Below are 15,666 nucleotides of genomic sequence, written 5' to 3'. Positions count from 1 at the left end.
GATGTTTCCACCCCCATGCTTCACAGTAGGTATGGTGTTCTTGGGATGCAACTCAGTATTCTTCTTCCTCCAAACACGACGAGTTGAGTTTATACCAAAAAGTTCTATTTTGGTTTCATCTGACCACATGACATTATCCCAATCCTCTGCTGTATCATCCATGTATCCATTTTGGTATAAACTCAACTCGATTTTGAGCCAAAACCTCCTTCCACCAGTGAGAGATTTGAATGGTTGACCAAATACTTATTTTCCGCCATAATTTACGAATAAATTCTTTAAAATTCCTAAAATGTGAATTCCTGGATTTTTTTTTCTCACAGTTGAAGTGTACCTATGATGAAAATTACAGACCTCTGTCATCATTTTAAGTGGGAGAACTTGCACAATCGGTGGCTGACTAAATACTTTTTTGCCCCACTGTATATGACATGAAATGTGTTATATATACACATTAATATTCATACTGTATATTATTCACTGGAGCCTTCAATGAAAACCAATTTGGCACGCCTAGTCTACATGGTTACTTTGTCTCTAGCCAGTTAATACAGTCTACATAATCTACAAAAGTAAATAGCTGGTTTATAAAACCCATCCATCCATTTCTACCGCTTATTTCCTTTGGGGCCGCGGGGGGCGCTGGTGCCCATCTCAGCTACAATCGGGCGGAAGGCGGTTTACACCCTGGACAAGTCGCCACCTCATCGCAGGGCCAACACAGATTGACAGACAACATTCACACTCACATTCACTCACTAGGGCCAATTTAGTGTTGCCAATCAACCTATCCCCAGGTGCATGTCTTTGGAAGTGGGAGGAAGCCGGAGTACCCGGAGGGAACCCACGCAGTCATGGGGAGAACATGCAAACTCCACACAGAAAAATCCCGAGCCCGGGATTGAACCCAGGTTACCTAGGACCTTTGTATTGTGAGGCAGACGCACTAACCCCAAAACCTACGACAATAAAATACAAATCGGTGTCCTTTTACACTTTAACAACAACTAGTAACAACGAAAAAAAAACAAAAACACTGCCAAAGTCATGTGAAAGCAAGTCAAAACAGTGCAATACTCACCACTAATTGGAAATGTTATTTTATTAGTAGCATACTAACTGTTCACATTGCTAAAATAATGTCATAAATGGTAAAAACGCCCATATTCAGTTAACCACCAAGTCTCCCGTGGTCCTCAAAGGCAAATAATCGCCGGGGTCTCTAATTAACGGAGGGCTCAAAAACCATTAGCAATAACAGCTGTGACTGTAGCTGCATTTGAAGTACATACTTCATCATGCACTTTTAAATATTGGTTGTCAATGTTTGTTTACATCAAGTCATCAGACTGAGCAGTTTGCTCCTTGACGATAACTAAACATTGATTCTGTGTTGTGCAACACACTATTTAATAAATGAGCATGTGGTTTCCTTTCCACTTTCTTATGTATTCCAAACTATTATTATTATTAATATTACTATTAAATAAGTTTGTAGTTGGTGGTTTCAGATTTAAAAAATAACGGATTGCCTGCTTCCAGTTGAGGCCCCACCCTGTTTGGGGTGTAGGTTAAATAAACTCTCAGTTTATGATTAGAGCTTTTATGGATCTGGAGTAGAATCAGGCTGGACTAGAAGTTTCATATCCCAACTTGATTTGTTTCAGAAACCCCAGCCAAGTCCTGGCGGTCAGTCATCCTGCAGCAGCGAACGCTCCCCACTGGGCAGCACCAATAACAACGACAGTGGGGTGGAGATGAACCTGAACGCGGCGGGCAGCTTAGAAGATCTCACAGCCCTCGAGGACGGAGTGACGGCTGGGGGAAGTGGAGGGGACGGGTTGGGAAGCGCAGGAGGAACAATGGGGATGTCTGCTCAGGCCCTGAAGAGGCTGGAGAACTTGAAGATTGACAAGCTGAAGCAAATCCGCAGGCCGAATCCTCCCAACCGATGTCTCCCGAACAAACTGTCTGGGCTACCTTGTATGTTCTGGGACTAACATGTATATTATATTCAAAGTGTTTGGGAAGTGTTTACCAATGTGTCTGCTTTCCGGTTCAGGTGATACGATGGGAATGTGTGCGCCTTCTCCACTCCTATCAAATCGTCGCGTTATGGAGCTGTCCAACCACGACATAGGAGGTGGGACTGCAATCAGCGCCAAAGCAAATGACAGAAGAGGAAGTGGGACCAGCAGCCTGAGCTCCGCCTACACGGTCAGCCGTCGTTCCTCAATGGTGTCGCCTTACTTGTCCAGCCGGCGCTCCAGTGACGTCTCCCAGATGGGCGGAGCAGCCAGTGGAGGGTGCCACCTATTGGTTGAGAGTGGGGTTGGTCCCCTTTCTCCTGAGACCAGTCGTATAGGAGCTCCATGTCAAGGAGGTGGAGGAGGAGCCCTGCCAGGTCTATCAAATCTAACACCAGCCCAGCAGTACAGTCTAAAGGCCAAGTATGCTGCAGCGACTGGTGGTCCACCACCCACACCCTTACCCGGCATGGAGCAGCCTTGTACTCCTGGCAGAAGAGGGGGTATCTTGGGTGACTACCAGGGCCAACCTCTGCCTCCTTTCCTTCAGCAAGGAGGTCCACGTCGACATAGTGCCAACACGGAGTATGGCACAGGTGTTATCTACCCTCACCAAGCTCCGGGCAACAACAACCGGAGAGCCAGCGATCCGGTGCGATCAGCAGCAGATGCACAAGCCCCCCCAAAGCGTTTCAACAGTCTCAATAATGTATCCATGATGGGTCGAAGAAACGCACTCCAGCACCAAGATCTCCGCACCGCCAGCGTCTCTCGGCACATTTATTCACCTCGACCACCAAGCATTACAGAGAATGTAATGATGGAGGCCATAGGTTTTGAGTCTCAGCTACCCCCTTTAGAAGCCAGAAACCGGTCCACCATAAACCCAACCGGTGATGGGGGCTTCATGGGATACCAGCAGCAGCAGACTCTTGGAGGAGGCGTAAGACCTCTTTCAAACCAGCTTTCTATAAGCCATGACCCCCTGGGCTGCCCAGACCAAAATTACATGAAGGGGCACTACCAGAACCATGTAGGGGAGGTTCCTACCAGGGCAGGTGGGAATCCAATGAGTCAAGCAAGACCTGTTCACCCAGAGAGGATGTCCAGTACGCTTCTTCAGCAGGCTGAGTATAGCATGAGCAACTGCCAGCTAAGCCCTTCAGGCCCCCATTACCCGCCCTTGGGACAGGGGGTTGAAACAGGCCAGTGGAGTGATGGCCACAATCAGGTCCAAAGTTCGATCCAGCAGTACTCAGACACAAACATGCAGCCTCAGCAAGTCCACTTGAACAATCAGACGGGTCTTTATAACAATCCAGAAGGGACCCATAAACTCACAATCAAGCCTGAGCAACAGTTCCACCCTGGCATGGGGAGCGGGGATGCATGTCAGAGTGCTAAACTTCAACAGCAGAGGCTCCTTCTCCAGCAAGGTTACTCGCAACAGACCAGCCGGGCTGTAATGAGAAACCCCAACAATATGAGCTGTGACTTTCAAGGACAGAGTCAGAACACTTTTTCAAGTTTGGGTTGCGCTGGCACTGCTCTTGCTGATGGGCAGCGATCAGAAACTCCCATGATGCAGGTCAAAGAAATGATGGTAAGGAACTATGTGGAGTCCCAGCAAGCGCTTCTGTGGGAGCAACAAGAACAGCAGCACAGTGAAATAAAAGCCCCTCCCCTCTCTGATACCTTGGACATGGCCGGCCAGGCATCTATGATGCAACACAGTCCACAGCATCAAAACCAGAATCTTTACTCCAATCTGCCATATGCTTCATACCCCAACCAGAGCCTGGTCATGAGCCCACCAGCCCCCAGCCGAGGCCATAGCTCCTCCACACCAAAAGAGCAACAGATGATGGGGCTCCAAGGCTCTTGCTATGGTCAGGAAGTGGTGGTCCCAAGGCCCCCTCAACGTCGAAAACCCCTCAGTCGCCAGAATAGCATGTCACAAGTAGGAATGGGCTATATGGTTAGTCCACAGCAGCTTAGTCCTGTCCACACCACTTCCAGCCCCAGAAAAGTTGTCCGGCTGCCTCCAGTCCAGCAACCACAACATGAAATATTGTCCCCTTCCAATAACAACATTTATTACTCCGGCCACATCCACATGAATACCCAGAATGGACCTTGTCTTCCCCAGCAACACAACATGGGCTCCCCCTTAGACCTACCGACTGGCACAAAGTCCGCTCCCTTGGCTCCCTATTCAGAGTCCGGCCCCATCGCTAACGCTTTAGAAAACCTGGACCTGGACAATGCTCGTATAGATTTTACCTCCATTGTTGATGACGCCGAGTCCCCCTCGTTCAGCTCGCTCAACCCCCCTGATCACGGTCAGCCGGGATCTTCCTCCCAGGCGTCATCGCGCCTCACCACTCCGCAGACCTCCATCAACCTGTCCAACATGGCAGTGGGCGACATGACGTCCATGCTGACCTCACTGGCTGGGGAGAATAAGTATCTGAACACTTTGTCGTAGGCCAACAATCAAAAATTAAAAAAAAACCTAGTCCTTTGTACATTGCATGCCAGTCCGGTTCAATTCACGTTCATGGATTATTAGTTGAAACATCAAGCTAAGGCATCAGGGTTAGATACATTCCTGGTGAGGTATTCTAACCGGGAGGAGGTGTGGCAGACCACGGACACGCTGGAGGAATTTTGTTCTTCTGTCCCCAAGTGAAGCTGAAGGAAGGAAGGAAAGTCTAAGCACCCTTACTGAGACTGCTGCCTCCAAAACAAGGACCTGGACAATGGACGAATTATTAGTCGGGGAGCCTTTATAACTTAGCCTTAGGAACTCATACTTCTTGTTAGGGTAAGTGACAGAAGAGTCCAGCACGACATGGACAAAGATGCCTTTAAACGTGTTTTCAAACCAAAGGTGCCTAATGGTTCGTAAACAATATGCTGAACATTTACCCCACCACACAAAAGAGGGGCATTCCAGTGGAAAAAAGAAGGATACGTGTAAATAATTATATACTTATATACACACACAAACATACACACACACACACACACACACACATATATATATATACACGTTTGGTCAGGTAAAAACACAGAGGCTATTTCATCCCTACAAACCTGTTTCGCAGGTTTCCCTGCTCGTCAGGGGATTTTATATAGAAAAAAACACAGAGGCTATATCATCCCTCCAAGCCTGTTTTGCAGGTTTCCCTGCTCGTCAGGGGGTTTTGCATAGAAAAAAAGACAGACAGAGACTATATCATCCCTACAAGCCTGTTTTGCAGGTTTCCCTGCTCGTCAGAGGGTTTTATATAGAAAAAAAACACAGAGGCTATATCATCCCTACGAGCCTGTTTTGCAGGTTTCCCTGCTCGTCAGGGGGTTTTATATAGAAAAGAAGACAGAGGCTACATCATCCCTACAAGGCTGTTTGAGCAGGTGAGACCCGTGTAACAGGCTTGTCGGGATAAAATAGCCTCTGTGTTTTTTCCTGACCTAACGTATATATATCCCGCTCTACCCCGGTATTGAGCACTGTATAACAGATAAACCACAGAAACCTCGGAAGTATATATATATATATATATATATATATATATATATATATATATATATATATATATATATATATATACATAGATATATATGTGTATGTATATATATATATATATATATATGTATACGGTACAGGCCAACAAGATTGTACTCACCTTCTCCTCATTCAAAGTGTTTTCTTTATTTTCATGACTATTTACATTGTAGGTTTTCACATCAAAGCTATGAATGAACACATGTGGAGTTATGTACTTAACAAAAAAAAAGGTGAAATAATTGAAAACACGTTTTATATTCTACTTTCTTCAGAATAGCCACCCCCTTTACTCTGATTACTCTGAATTCTCTCCATGAGCTTCAAGGAGGTAGTCACCTGAGATATGCAGGTGTGCACAGGTGTGCTTAATGCCCATGGAGAGAATGCCGAGAGTGTGCAAAACATTGAAATGAGAAGGGGTGTCCAAACGTTTGGCCTGTACAGTACAGACACACACGAAACTGTATATATGTTGTGTATATGAAAAATACGACGGTAGACAAATCTTTTGTCTTGTGATGATGCTTTACGATATTTGGCGGTGTTAATATGATGAAGTGGTTAGAACGTACTGTAGGTACTACTACTAACTAATAATCTTCTGCATTCTCCAAGGGTGGCCTAGTAGTATTTCCACACAGTGTACACACACACATATACACACACACACACACAGGTACTTTATACAATGACTTGCAGCTGTTTGTAGTTTAGAAATATTTTGAAAGGCCATATTTCTATGTGCAACTACGCCCTCTGCAGCAGGATAACGTTATTGCAATACAAGTTTCACTGTTGGTACAGTGTTTCCTTTATCAACAATTCTGACAAACTATCCATCCATCCATTTTTTAAATGAAAATGGGATGAGGTCTAAGAAAAAGGTTGCCAGCAACTGATCCTGTACTGTCTTATCAGCCCCAAAACAGAACACTGCTTGTATTTCAATGACAAATTAAAAGGTACCTATATTATGTTTGCACAAATCACACATTTAAACTCTTGAAAGGTCCTAAATATCCTCAGTCTCTTGTCCCCAAAGAGAGTAACTGTCGACTGCCAAGAACTACTGTAAAAAAAAAAAAAAAAATATGCATTAATATCTCTTTCCAATATAAACTATTTCAGCTTGACATAGAATAATTTGTTTTATTGAAAAATCCCCCCAAACCATGTCAGTAAACTTCAAGGACTATTATTGTTAGTATTATTATTACAGTATACACTCTGAAATAGGTTGTGATCAGTATTGTTTTTTAATGTTATTTTTCATAAAATGTGGGGGGGAAATGTATTAAAAACATGTCAGTTTCCCCCAAAACTGCTGTTAAAATGATTTATTCATACATTTATGTTCAGCCTCAAATATAACATGTGCATATCAAATACTAGATATATTTTAGATTGTTCATAAAGGCTGCTGTGACTGTTTCTCACTGGGAAAAGCACTAATTACTTACTTGTTAATTATTATTAGTGTTATCAGGCCTCAACAACAACAAAAATCGATTTACATTGGAGTTGCAATTCATCCTGATTTTAAATCGATTCATAGTTTTCAAAAGTGTATTTTTATTTCATTTCTTTAAAATATGTTTTCAGATAACCCCTTTGCAACCAAAAAGAGCTTTTTTTTTAAGTTTCGGTAACCTTTTAGTATGGGGGACATATTGTTAGTAACAAAGACTTAATTTAGAGTTATTTGGTTAGGGTTAGGGTTAGAGGGTTAGGGTTAGAGGTTTAGGGATAGGGTCAGGGTTAGGGTTAGGGACATGCAGAATAAGGCATTAATAAGTACTTAATAATGACTAATTAACAGCCAATATGTTACTAATTTGCATGTTAATAATCAACTAATTAATGGTGAATATGTTCTCCATACTAAAGTGTCACCAAATGTTCATTTGAATTATTATACCAAAGATTACATTGCGAAAACCGCTTTGAATCAAGAATCATGTTGATTTCAGAATCGATTCTGAAACGAATCATCACCCCCAGGAATCAGAACCAGATCCACAACCAGAGCCACAACCCCAAAATTATTATTACCATAAGGCCTTTTAACGGAGCAGGAGTATTTGCTACTGGTTTTTAAAAAGGCCCTAATGCCAATAAACATCAACTTTTTCAGAAACAAATAATTTAAACAAATTATTTAAAGATTTAAACGAGTGAGTCTATTGAAGCGACAAAAATCCAGTCTAAAATAGTAAATTAAAAAAAAAAGTCCAACAGAATTTCATACACAAAAGATTGCAATCAAACGAGCAGACATTAAAACAACATTGAGACATTGTTGAATTAGGTTCTCAAACTTAACGTTAAAACAAAATCGACGATGATTAATCAATATTGGGTTCTGACGTTGATTTGACCATTGAATTTTTGGCTATTTCCCAACCAATATTCTACAACATGAATACAACATTGGAACAACATGCTTTTTGACAACGTTTATTCAATGTCAGTAAATGATGTTGATTTGACCTTTGAAATGTGATCATTTTATCAACCAACAATGTGGATCCCAAATTGGACATCATAGATTTACTAATACAACTATTTTGCATGGTCAAGTCAGTTTTAAAGGTCGCGATCAAAAGTTTACATACACTTGTAAAGTACATCATGTCATGGCTATCTTGAGTTTCCAATACTTTCTACAACTCTTATTTTTTGGTGATAGAGTGATTGGAGCACATACTTGTTGGTCACAAAAAACATTCATGAAGTTTGCTTCTTTTATGAATTTACTATGGGTCTACTGAAAATGTGAGCAAATATGCTGGGTCAGCAATGTTAATATTTGCTTACATGTCCCTTGGCAAGTTTCACTGCAATAAGGTGCTTTCGGTAGCCATCCACAAGCTTCTGCTTGAATTTTTGACCACTCTTCTTGACAAAATTGGTGCAGTTATAATAATAATAATAGATTTTATTTGTAAAAAGCACTTTACGTTGAGCAAACAACCTCAAAGTGCTGCAGTGTAAAAAAAAAAATTGTAATAATAAAAATAAATAAAATATAAAACTAGAAACAGCCCAATATCAACAACCAGCATGCATGTCTATAGAAAGGCTTTTTTTAAAAATATGGGATTTTAAGCCTTTTTTAAAACCATTCACAGTCTGAGGTGCCCTCAGGTGGTCAGGGAGCAGTGGAGCAGAAAGCCCGGTCTCCCATTGTTCAAAGCTTTGTCTGTGGAGGTTGGAGGAGGTTAGCCTGCATGGAGCGGAGGTGTCGTGTGGAAGATTTGGGGGTGAGCAGTTCCTTGAGGTAGAGGGGGGCATTTCTATGGAGGCACTGGTGAGTTAGTAGGGAGATTTTGAATTCAATCCTGAATGGAATAGGAAGCCAGCGAAGGGATTTGAGAGTTGGTGTGATGTGGTCATGTTTCCGCACTCTCATCAGGATCCTCACAGCTTCTGGATGTTCTTGCTGGGGATCCTGACAAGAAGTGTGTTGCATTTAGTTCAGCTAAATGTGTTGTTTTTTCTGACATGGACTTGTTTCTTCAGCATTGTCCATGCCTTTAAGCCTGATTTAGCCATTCCTTTACCACTTTTGACGTGTGTTTGGGGTCATTGTCCTGTTGGAACACCCAACCGCGCCCAAGACCCAACCTCCAGGCTGATGATTTTAGCTTGTCCTGAAGAATTTGGAGGTACCGTATTTTCCAGAGTATAAGTCGCTCCGGAGTATAAGTCGCACCTGCCGAAAATGCATAATAAAGAAGGAAAAAAACCATATATAAGTCGCACTGGAGTATAAGTCGCATTTGTTGGGGAAATGTATTTGATAAAACCCAACACCAAGAATAGTCATTTGAAAGGCAATTTAAAATAAATAAATAGTGAACAAGAGGCTGAATAAGTGTACGTTATATGACGCATAAATAACCAACTGAGAAGGTGCCTGGTATGTCAACGTAATATATTATGGTAAGAGTCATTCAAATAACTATAACATATAGAACATGCTATACGTTTACCAAACAATCTGTCACTCCTAGTCACTAAATCCCATGAAATCTTATACGTCTAGTCTCTTACGTGAATGAACTAAATAATATTATTTGATATTTTACGGTAATGTGTTAATAATCTCACACGTAAGTTGCTCGTGAGTATAAGTCACACCCCTGGCCAAACTATGAAAAAAAATGCGACTTATAGTCCGAAAAATACGACATTGTCCCGTTTACTCTCTGTAAAGCACCGGTTCCATTGGCAGCAAAAGACGCCCAGAGCATAATACAACCACCACCATGCTTGACTGTAGGATTGGTGTTCCTGGGATTAAAGACTTCACATTTTCTCCTCCAAACATATTACTGGGTATTGTGGCCAAACAGTTAAATTTTTGTTTCATCTAACCACAGACCTTTCTTCCAGGAGGTCTTATCTTTGTCCATGTGATGTCCTGTCCTGACGTGAATGTGACAGATCGTCACACTTTTGTTGTAATAGAGCGACAAAAGAATTGTGAAATGAACAGGTGGCGTAGAATTCTGTAATGGCGGTCCTGTGTTTGAAAGATACGTTTTAGGAACCACCTCAACTGTCTTCAACCAATCAGCGTTCGACAGCCTAGCCTACACCAAACTTATTGCTGGGTATTGTGGCCAAACAGCTCAATTGTTGTTTCATCTGACACCACATGGACATAGATAAGACCTTCTGGAGGAAAGTTATTTGGTCAGTTGCAGTATGTATACTTTTGACCCAGCAGATTTGCTCACATTTTTAGTAGACCCATAATGAATTCATAAAAGAAGCAAACTTCATGAATGTTTTTTTTGTGACTAACAAGTATGTGCTCCAATCACTCTATCACAAAAAAATAAGAAATGATTGAAAACTCAAGACAGCCATGATATTATGTGTATGTAAGCTTTTGACCATGTTGCATCAATGTCTTGTGCCTGCTGAGAATGTTGGATCAAAAATATAATTTTTGGTAGTTTTCAATGGGACCTTTTTCTTTGTGTGTGGCTTTGTCATTTTTAGACCAATTTAAAAAACATAGACGATTTTAACGTGTTTAAAAAAACCCATCTGTATTCATTCAACAAAGTCAAAAAGGCTTAAAAATCATTTAAGGAAGCACCAAACGTGGCTAAGGAGCTCTCAAGGGTGAACACTAGAACCTCAGGAAACATTTATATCCAACACTACAATACAATATGTACATAACATAAGAATATATACAGTGCATGACAATACATGGTGCATTCAGGTACGTCTTTGCAAACGCCTCACTTACACTCTGCAATGAGCATAGAGCACTGTGTGGAAAGAAGGCACCCTTTCAAAGGATTCACATGGCAATAACCTTCCATCGATACGTTTTTAAAAGGCATGAAACGTGGCAGCTGGACCTCCTGTTAAATGAAACGAGCAAACTACCAAAGACACCTTAATGCACCGCTCTACTGTAGGCCGCACTAACCTTGATCATGTTGATGCTGGTTTGTAGAATGTGTCAAATAATTGGTTCCTTCATGAATCTGTCAGTGTGTGCACGTGTGTTGTGTTTTGTTTTGTCATTCAGAGCCCTTTTTTTTTTGCTGGCAAAAGACCATCATCACCTTTAGAAGGAGTACCAGTAACTATTAATAGACAAAAGCCAAGTGTTATATTTTGTGTACAATTTTTTTTTCTACATTTTTATACAAATATTTTACCAGTACAAATAAAGATGTCCTGTTTGCAATGAATGAGTGTTCAACTGTGTTTTCCTGCACATGACTTGTCACGTGATCAGTAAAGGTCCTGTGTTACTCTGCTCCTCCAGTAGAGGGTAGTACAACATGAGCATGTCCTCCAGGTCTTCCAGTAGAGGGTAGTACAACATGAGCATGTCCTCCATGTCTTCCAGCAGAGGGCAGTACAACATGAGCATGCCCTCAATGTTAAAAATAAAGTACCAATGATTGTAACACACACTAGGTGTGGTGAAATTTGCCCTCTGCATTTGACCCATCCCCTTGATCACCCCCTGAGAAGTGAGGGGAGCAGTGGGCAGCAGCGGTGCGGCGCCCGGGAATCATTTATGGTGATTTAACCCCCTATTCCAAACCTTCATGCTGAGTGCCAAGCAAGGAGGTATTGGGTCCCATTTTTATAGTCTTTGGTATGACTCGGACGGGGATTTGAACTCAAAACCTACCGATCTCAGGGCGGACACTCTAACCACTAGGGCACTGAGTAAGTCTTCCAGTAGAGGGCAGTACAACATGAAAATGTCCTCTATGTCTTCCAGCAGAGGGAAGTACAAGATGAGAATGTCCTCTATGTCTTCCAACAGAGGGCAGTACAACATGAGAATGTCCTCTATGGCTTCCAGCAGAGGGCAGTACAACATGAGAATGTCCTCTATGTCTTCCAGTAGAGGGCAGTACAACATGAGAATGTCCTCTATGCCTTCCAGTAGAGGGCAGTACAACATGAGCATGTCCTCCAAGTGTCTGCTTTGGCAAGAAGTTATTGGCCGCAAAAGAAAACACAACTCCACACTCTTGACATGTATTTATTTTAGTCTTACTTCAGAATAGAAGCAATGTGATAATGCGAGACAAAGATCCTCTACATGGCAGGATTGTTGCTACGGCCTCGTACTGTTTTGAAGAACGTCATGCCAAAGATCCACTTTGCTGTTGTTGACAAACTTTGCCCCCTGCAGGGTCAAAGATGGTCTACACCAGGAGTGCTCAACCTTTTTTTTGCACCATGGACCGGTTTAATGTAGGCCTTGTTTTCACAGACCAGCCTTCCACATGTAGCAGATAGATACAGTGCGGCAAAAAAGTATTTAGTCAGCCACCGATTATGCAAGTTCTCCCACTTAAAATGATGACAGAGGTCTGTAATTTTCATCATATGTACACTTCAACTGTGAGAGACAGAATGTGAAAAAAAATCCAGGAATTCACATTGTAGGAATTTTAAAGAATTTATTTGTAAATTATGGTGGAAAATAAGTATTTGGTCAACCATTCAAAGCTCTCACTGATGGAAGGAGGTTTTGGCTCAAAATCTCACGATACATGGCCCCATTCATTCTTTCCTTAACACGGATCAATCGTCCTGTCCCCTTAGCAGAAAAACAGCCCCAAAGCATGATGTTTCCACCCCATGCTTCACAGTAGGTATGGTGTTCTTGGGATGCAACTCAGTATTCTTCTTCCTCCAAACACGACCAGTTGAGTTTATACCAAAAAGTTCTATTTTGGTTTCATCTGACCACATGACATTCTCCCAATCCTCTGCTGTATCATCCATGTATCCATTTTGGTATAAACTCAACTCGTCGTGTTTGGAGGAAGAAGAATACTGAGTTGCATCCCAAGAACACCAGACCTACTGTGAAGCATGGGGGTGGAAACATCATGCTTTGGGGCTGTTTTTCTGCTAAGAGGACAGAACGATTGATTCGTGTTAAGGAAAGAATGGATGGGGCCATGTATCGTGAGATTTTGAGCCAAATTCTCCTTCCATCGGTGAGAGCTTTGAATGGTTGACCAAATACTTATTTTCCACCATAATTTACAAATAAATTCTTTAAAATTCCTACAATGTAAATTCCTGGATTTTTTTCCCACATTCTGTCTCTCACAGTTGAAGTGTACCTATGATGAAAATTGCAGACCTCTGTCATCATTTTAAGTGGGAGAACTTGCACAATCGGTGGCTGACTAAATACTTTTTGCCCCACTGTATAGCAAATAAGTGCATTAAATAATCAATACATGAAAAAACTCCCCATAACATTCAATTAGTGGGACTTTTCCCTTTGCAAAAAAGCTCTCCATAGACTTTTGTTTTTTGCAATTTTTTGCTAGTAGTGGGCTATTTTGGGGACTGTAGTATCCGATGGGTTATATGTGATACATCACATTTAAGGACAAGAGCATGGATCTATAAGAAAGCTAGAAATTGTCATGATCTGTGGTCTAGATCATGTTGTTTTTAGTTATGTTCTGTTATTTGGACTCCATTAGGTCCTGTTTTTGTGCATCCTTGTTTGTTTTACTTTCCATGGCGACTCATTAGTTTCACCTGCTTCATGTGTTCGGATCGCGCACCTACTCTAATCAAAGACTATTATTTAAGCCTGTTTTTGCCAGTTAGTCGTCCTGGCGACAGTACTCTGTATTTGCTCTGTTCATGCCATAGATTCATGCTCTGCCAAGTAAGTTTTGTTTATTCATGCCACAATTAGCGAGTTTTGTTTCATGTCCATAGTTTCTGCCTATGTGTTAAATTTTGTATCATGCGCTAAGTTGTGCCTTCGCCTTGTACGCCCTTTTGTTTGTACCTATTGATAGCGAGTAATTAAAAATGTTCCGACCTTCACGCATGGTCCAATATTGTCCGTTTGCATCCCGGGAGAACAATCCCCGCAGTATGCTGCGAAAACCCCCACTTCATGACTGAAATACTTGACATTAGTTCCAATATATTTCTGTGGATTACTACTTCCATTCTAAAAGGTCGCGGGGGCAGCAGCCTAAGCAGAGAAGCCCAGACTTCCCTCTCCCCAGCCACTTCGTCCAGCTCCTCCCGGGGGATTCTGAGGCGTTCCCAGGCCAGCCAGGAGACATAGTCTTCCCAACGTGTCCTGGGTCTTCTCTGTGGCCTCCTACCGGTCGGACGTGCCCTAAACACCTCCCTAGAGAGGCGTTAGGGTGGCATCCTGACTAAATGCCCGAACTACCTCATCTGGCTCCTCTCCATGTGGAGGAGCAGCGGCTTTACTCTGAGTTCCTCCTGGATGACAGAGCTTCTTACCCTATCTCTAAGGGAGAGCCCCGCCAACCGGCGAAGGAAACTCATTAGGGCCGCTTGTACCCGTGATCTTGTCCTTTCGGTCATAACCCAAACCTCATAACCATAGGGGAGGATGGCAACGTAGATCATACTTGCTAACATTGAGACCTCCGATTTCGGGAGGTGGGGGCGTGGTCGGGGGTGGGGCGAAGGCGTGGTTTGGGGGCATGGTTGGGGCGGGGGGCGTAGTTAAGAGGAGAGTATAGTTACAGCCAATTTTTTTTATATTGGACTGTAATTAATATATATATATATATATATATATATATATATATATATATATATATATATATATATATATATATATGTATATGTCTGAAACCCTAAACTATCAGTGAAGTCTATCTATATATATTTATTTTATATATATATATATATATATATAAGAAATAGTTGAATTTCAGACGGCACCTATCAAATACACAGTAATAAAAACATAGTTGTTCTACTAACTGTACTCTGCTTGCTGGGTACTACAAAATAACCAACACTTACCTTTCACTATTTGAGTAACGTCACTTCCGAGTCTCCAGAAGATGGCGCCGGTATGTGCTTTACCCTGCCGTCTCTCGCTGTCAGCTCTGTTCGTTTGTCTCCTCTCCCCCGCCACCTGCGGGCTGTGTGTCGGGCCCGACCTGGATTAGCTGCGCCCTGGGACGTGCTGGCCCCCACCAGGTTCGGTCTTGTGAATGCAAGATCTTTGACAAACAAAACGTTTATCCTGAAGGATCTCTTCACTTCCCGCGGGTGGTGGACTTGACTTCCTCTGTGTGACGGAAACATGGCTGAGAGCCGGTGAGTCCGCCCCTCTTAATGAATTTCTGCCTCCGTAGTGTTCCTACTTTAATTCGTCCGGTCAAAAAGGAGGAGGATTAGCAGTCGTTTTTAAAAATGACTTTAAATGCCGTCAGATCCGCCTGCAATGCTCCCTTTCAAGCTTCAAACTGTGCATGTTTGAGGTGGAGGGTGCGTGGCTTCCAGCTCCAGCTGAATTTCGGGAGATTTTCGGGTGAAAATTTCTTCCGGGAGGTTTTTGGGAGAGGCGCTGAATTTCGGGAGTCTCCCGGAAAATCCGGGAGGGTTGGCAAGTATGACGTTGATCGACCTGTAGATTGAAAGCTTCGCCTTCCGGCTCAGCTCCTTCTTCACCACAACGGATCGATACAGCGTCCGCATTACTGAAGACCCAGAACCGATCCGCCTGTTGATCTCACAATCCACTTTTCCCTC

The 15,666-nt window shown here is 42.4% G+C and overlaps 1 protein-coding gene across 1 annotated transcript in view; it reads left to right on the top strand.

The window, feature by feature from the left end:
* Window positions 1-11,324, top strand: part of gli1 (GLI family zinc finger 1) — a 187,765-nt gene extending 176,441 nt beyond the window's left edge. The window contains exons 12-13 of the mRNA XM_061886684.1: window positions 1,668-1,983; window positions 2,063-11,324. Coding sequence (XP_061742668.1) covers window positions 1,668-1,983; window positions 2,063-4,515 — 2,769 coding nt within the window. The 3' untranslated portion in view covers window positions 4,516-11,324. The remainder of the gene's footprint in view (window positions 1-1,667; window positions 1,984-2,062) is intronic.
* The last annotated feature ends 4,342 nt before the right edge of the window (window positions 11,325-15,666 follow it).

Source organism: Nerophis ophidion, linkage group LG02 (assembly GCF_033978795.1).
Source record: "Nerophis ophidion isolate RoL-2023_Sa linkage group LG02, RoL_Noph_v1.0, whole genome shotgun sequence".
In the NCBI taxonomy this organism is placed as follows: Eukaryota; Metazoa; Chordata; class Actinopteri; order Syngnathiformes; family Syngnathidae; genus Nerophis; species Nerophis ophidion.
Note: the sequence above shows the minus strand (reverse complement) of the source record. Positions and strands in the feature narration are given on the sequence as shown.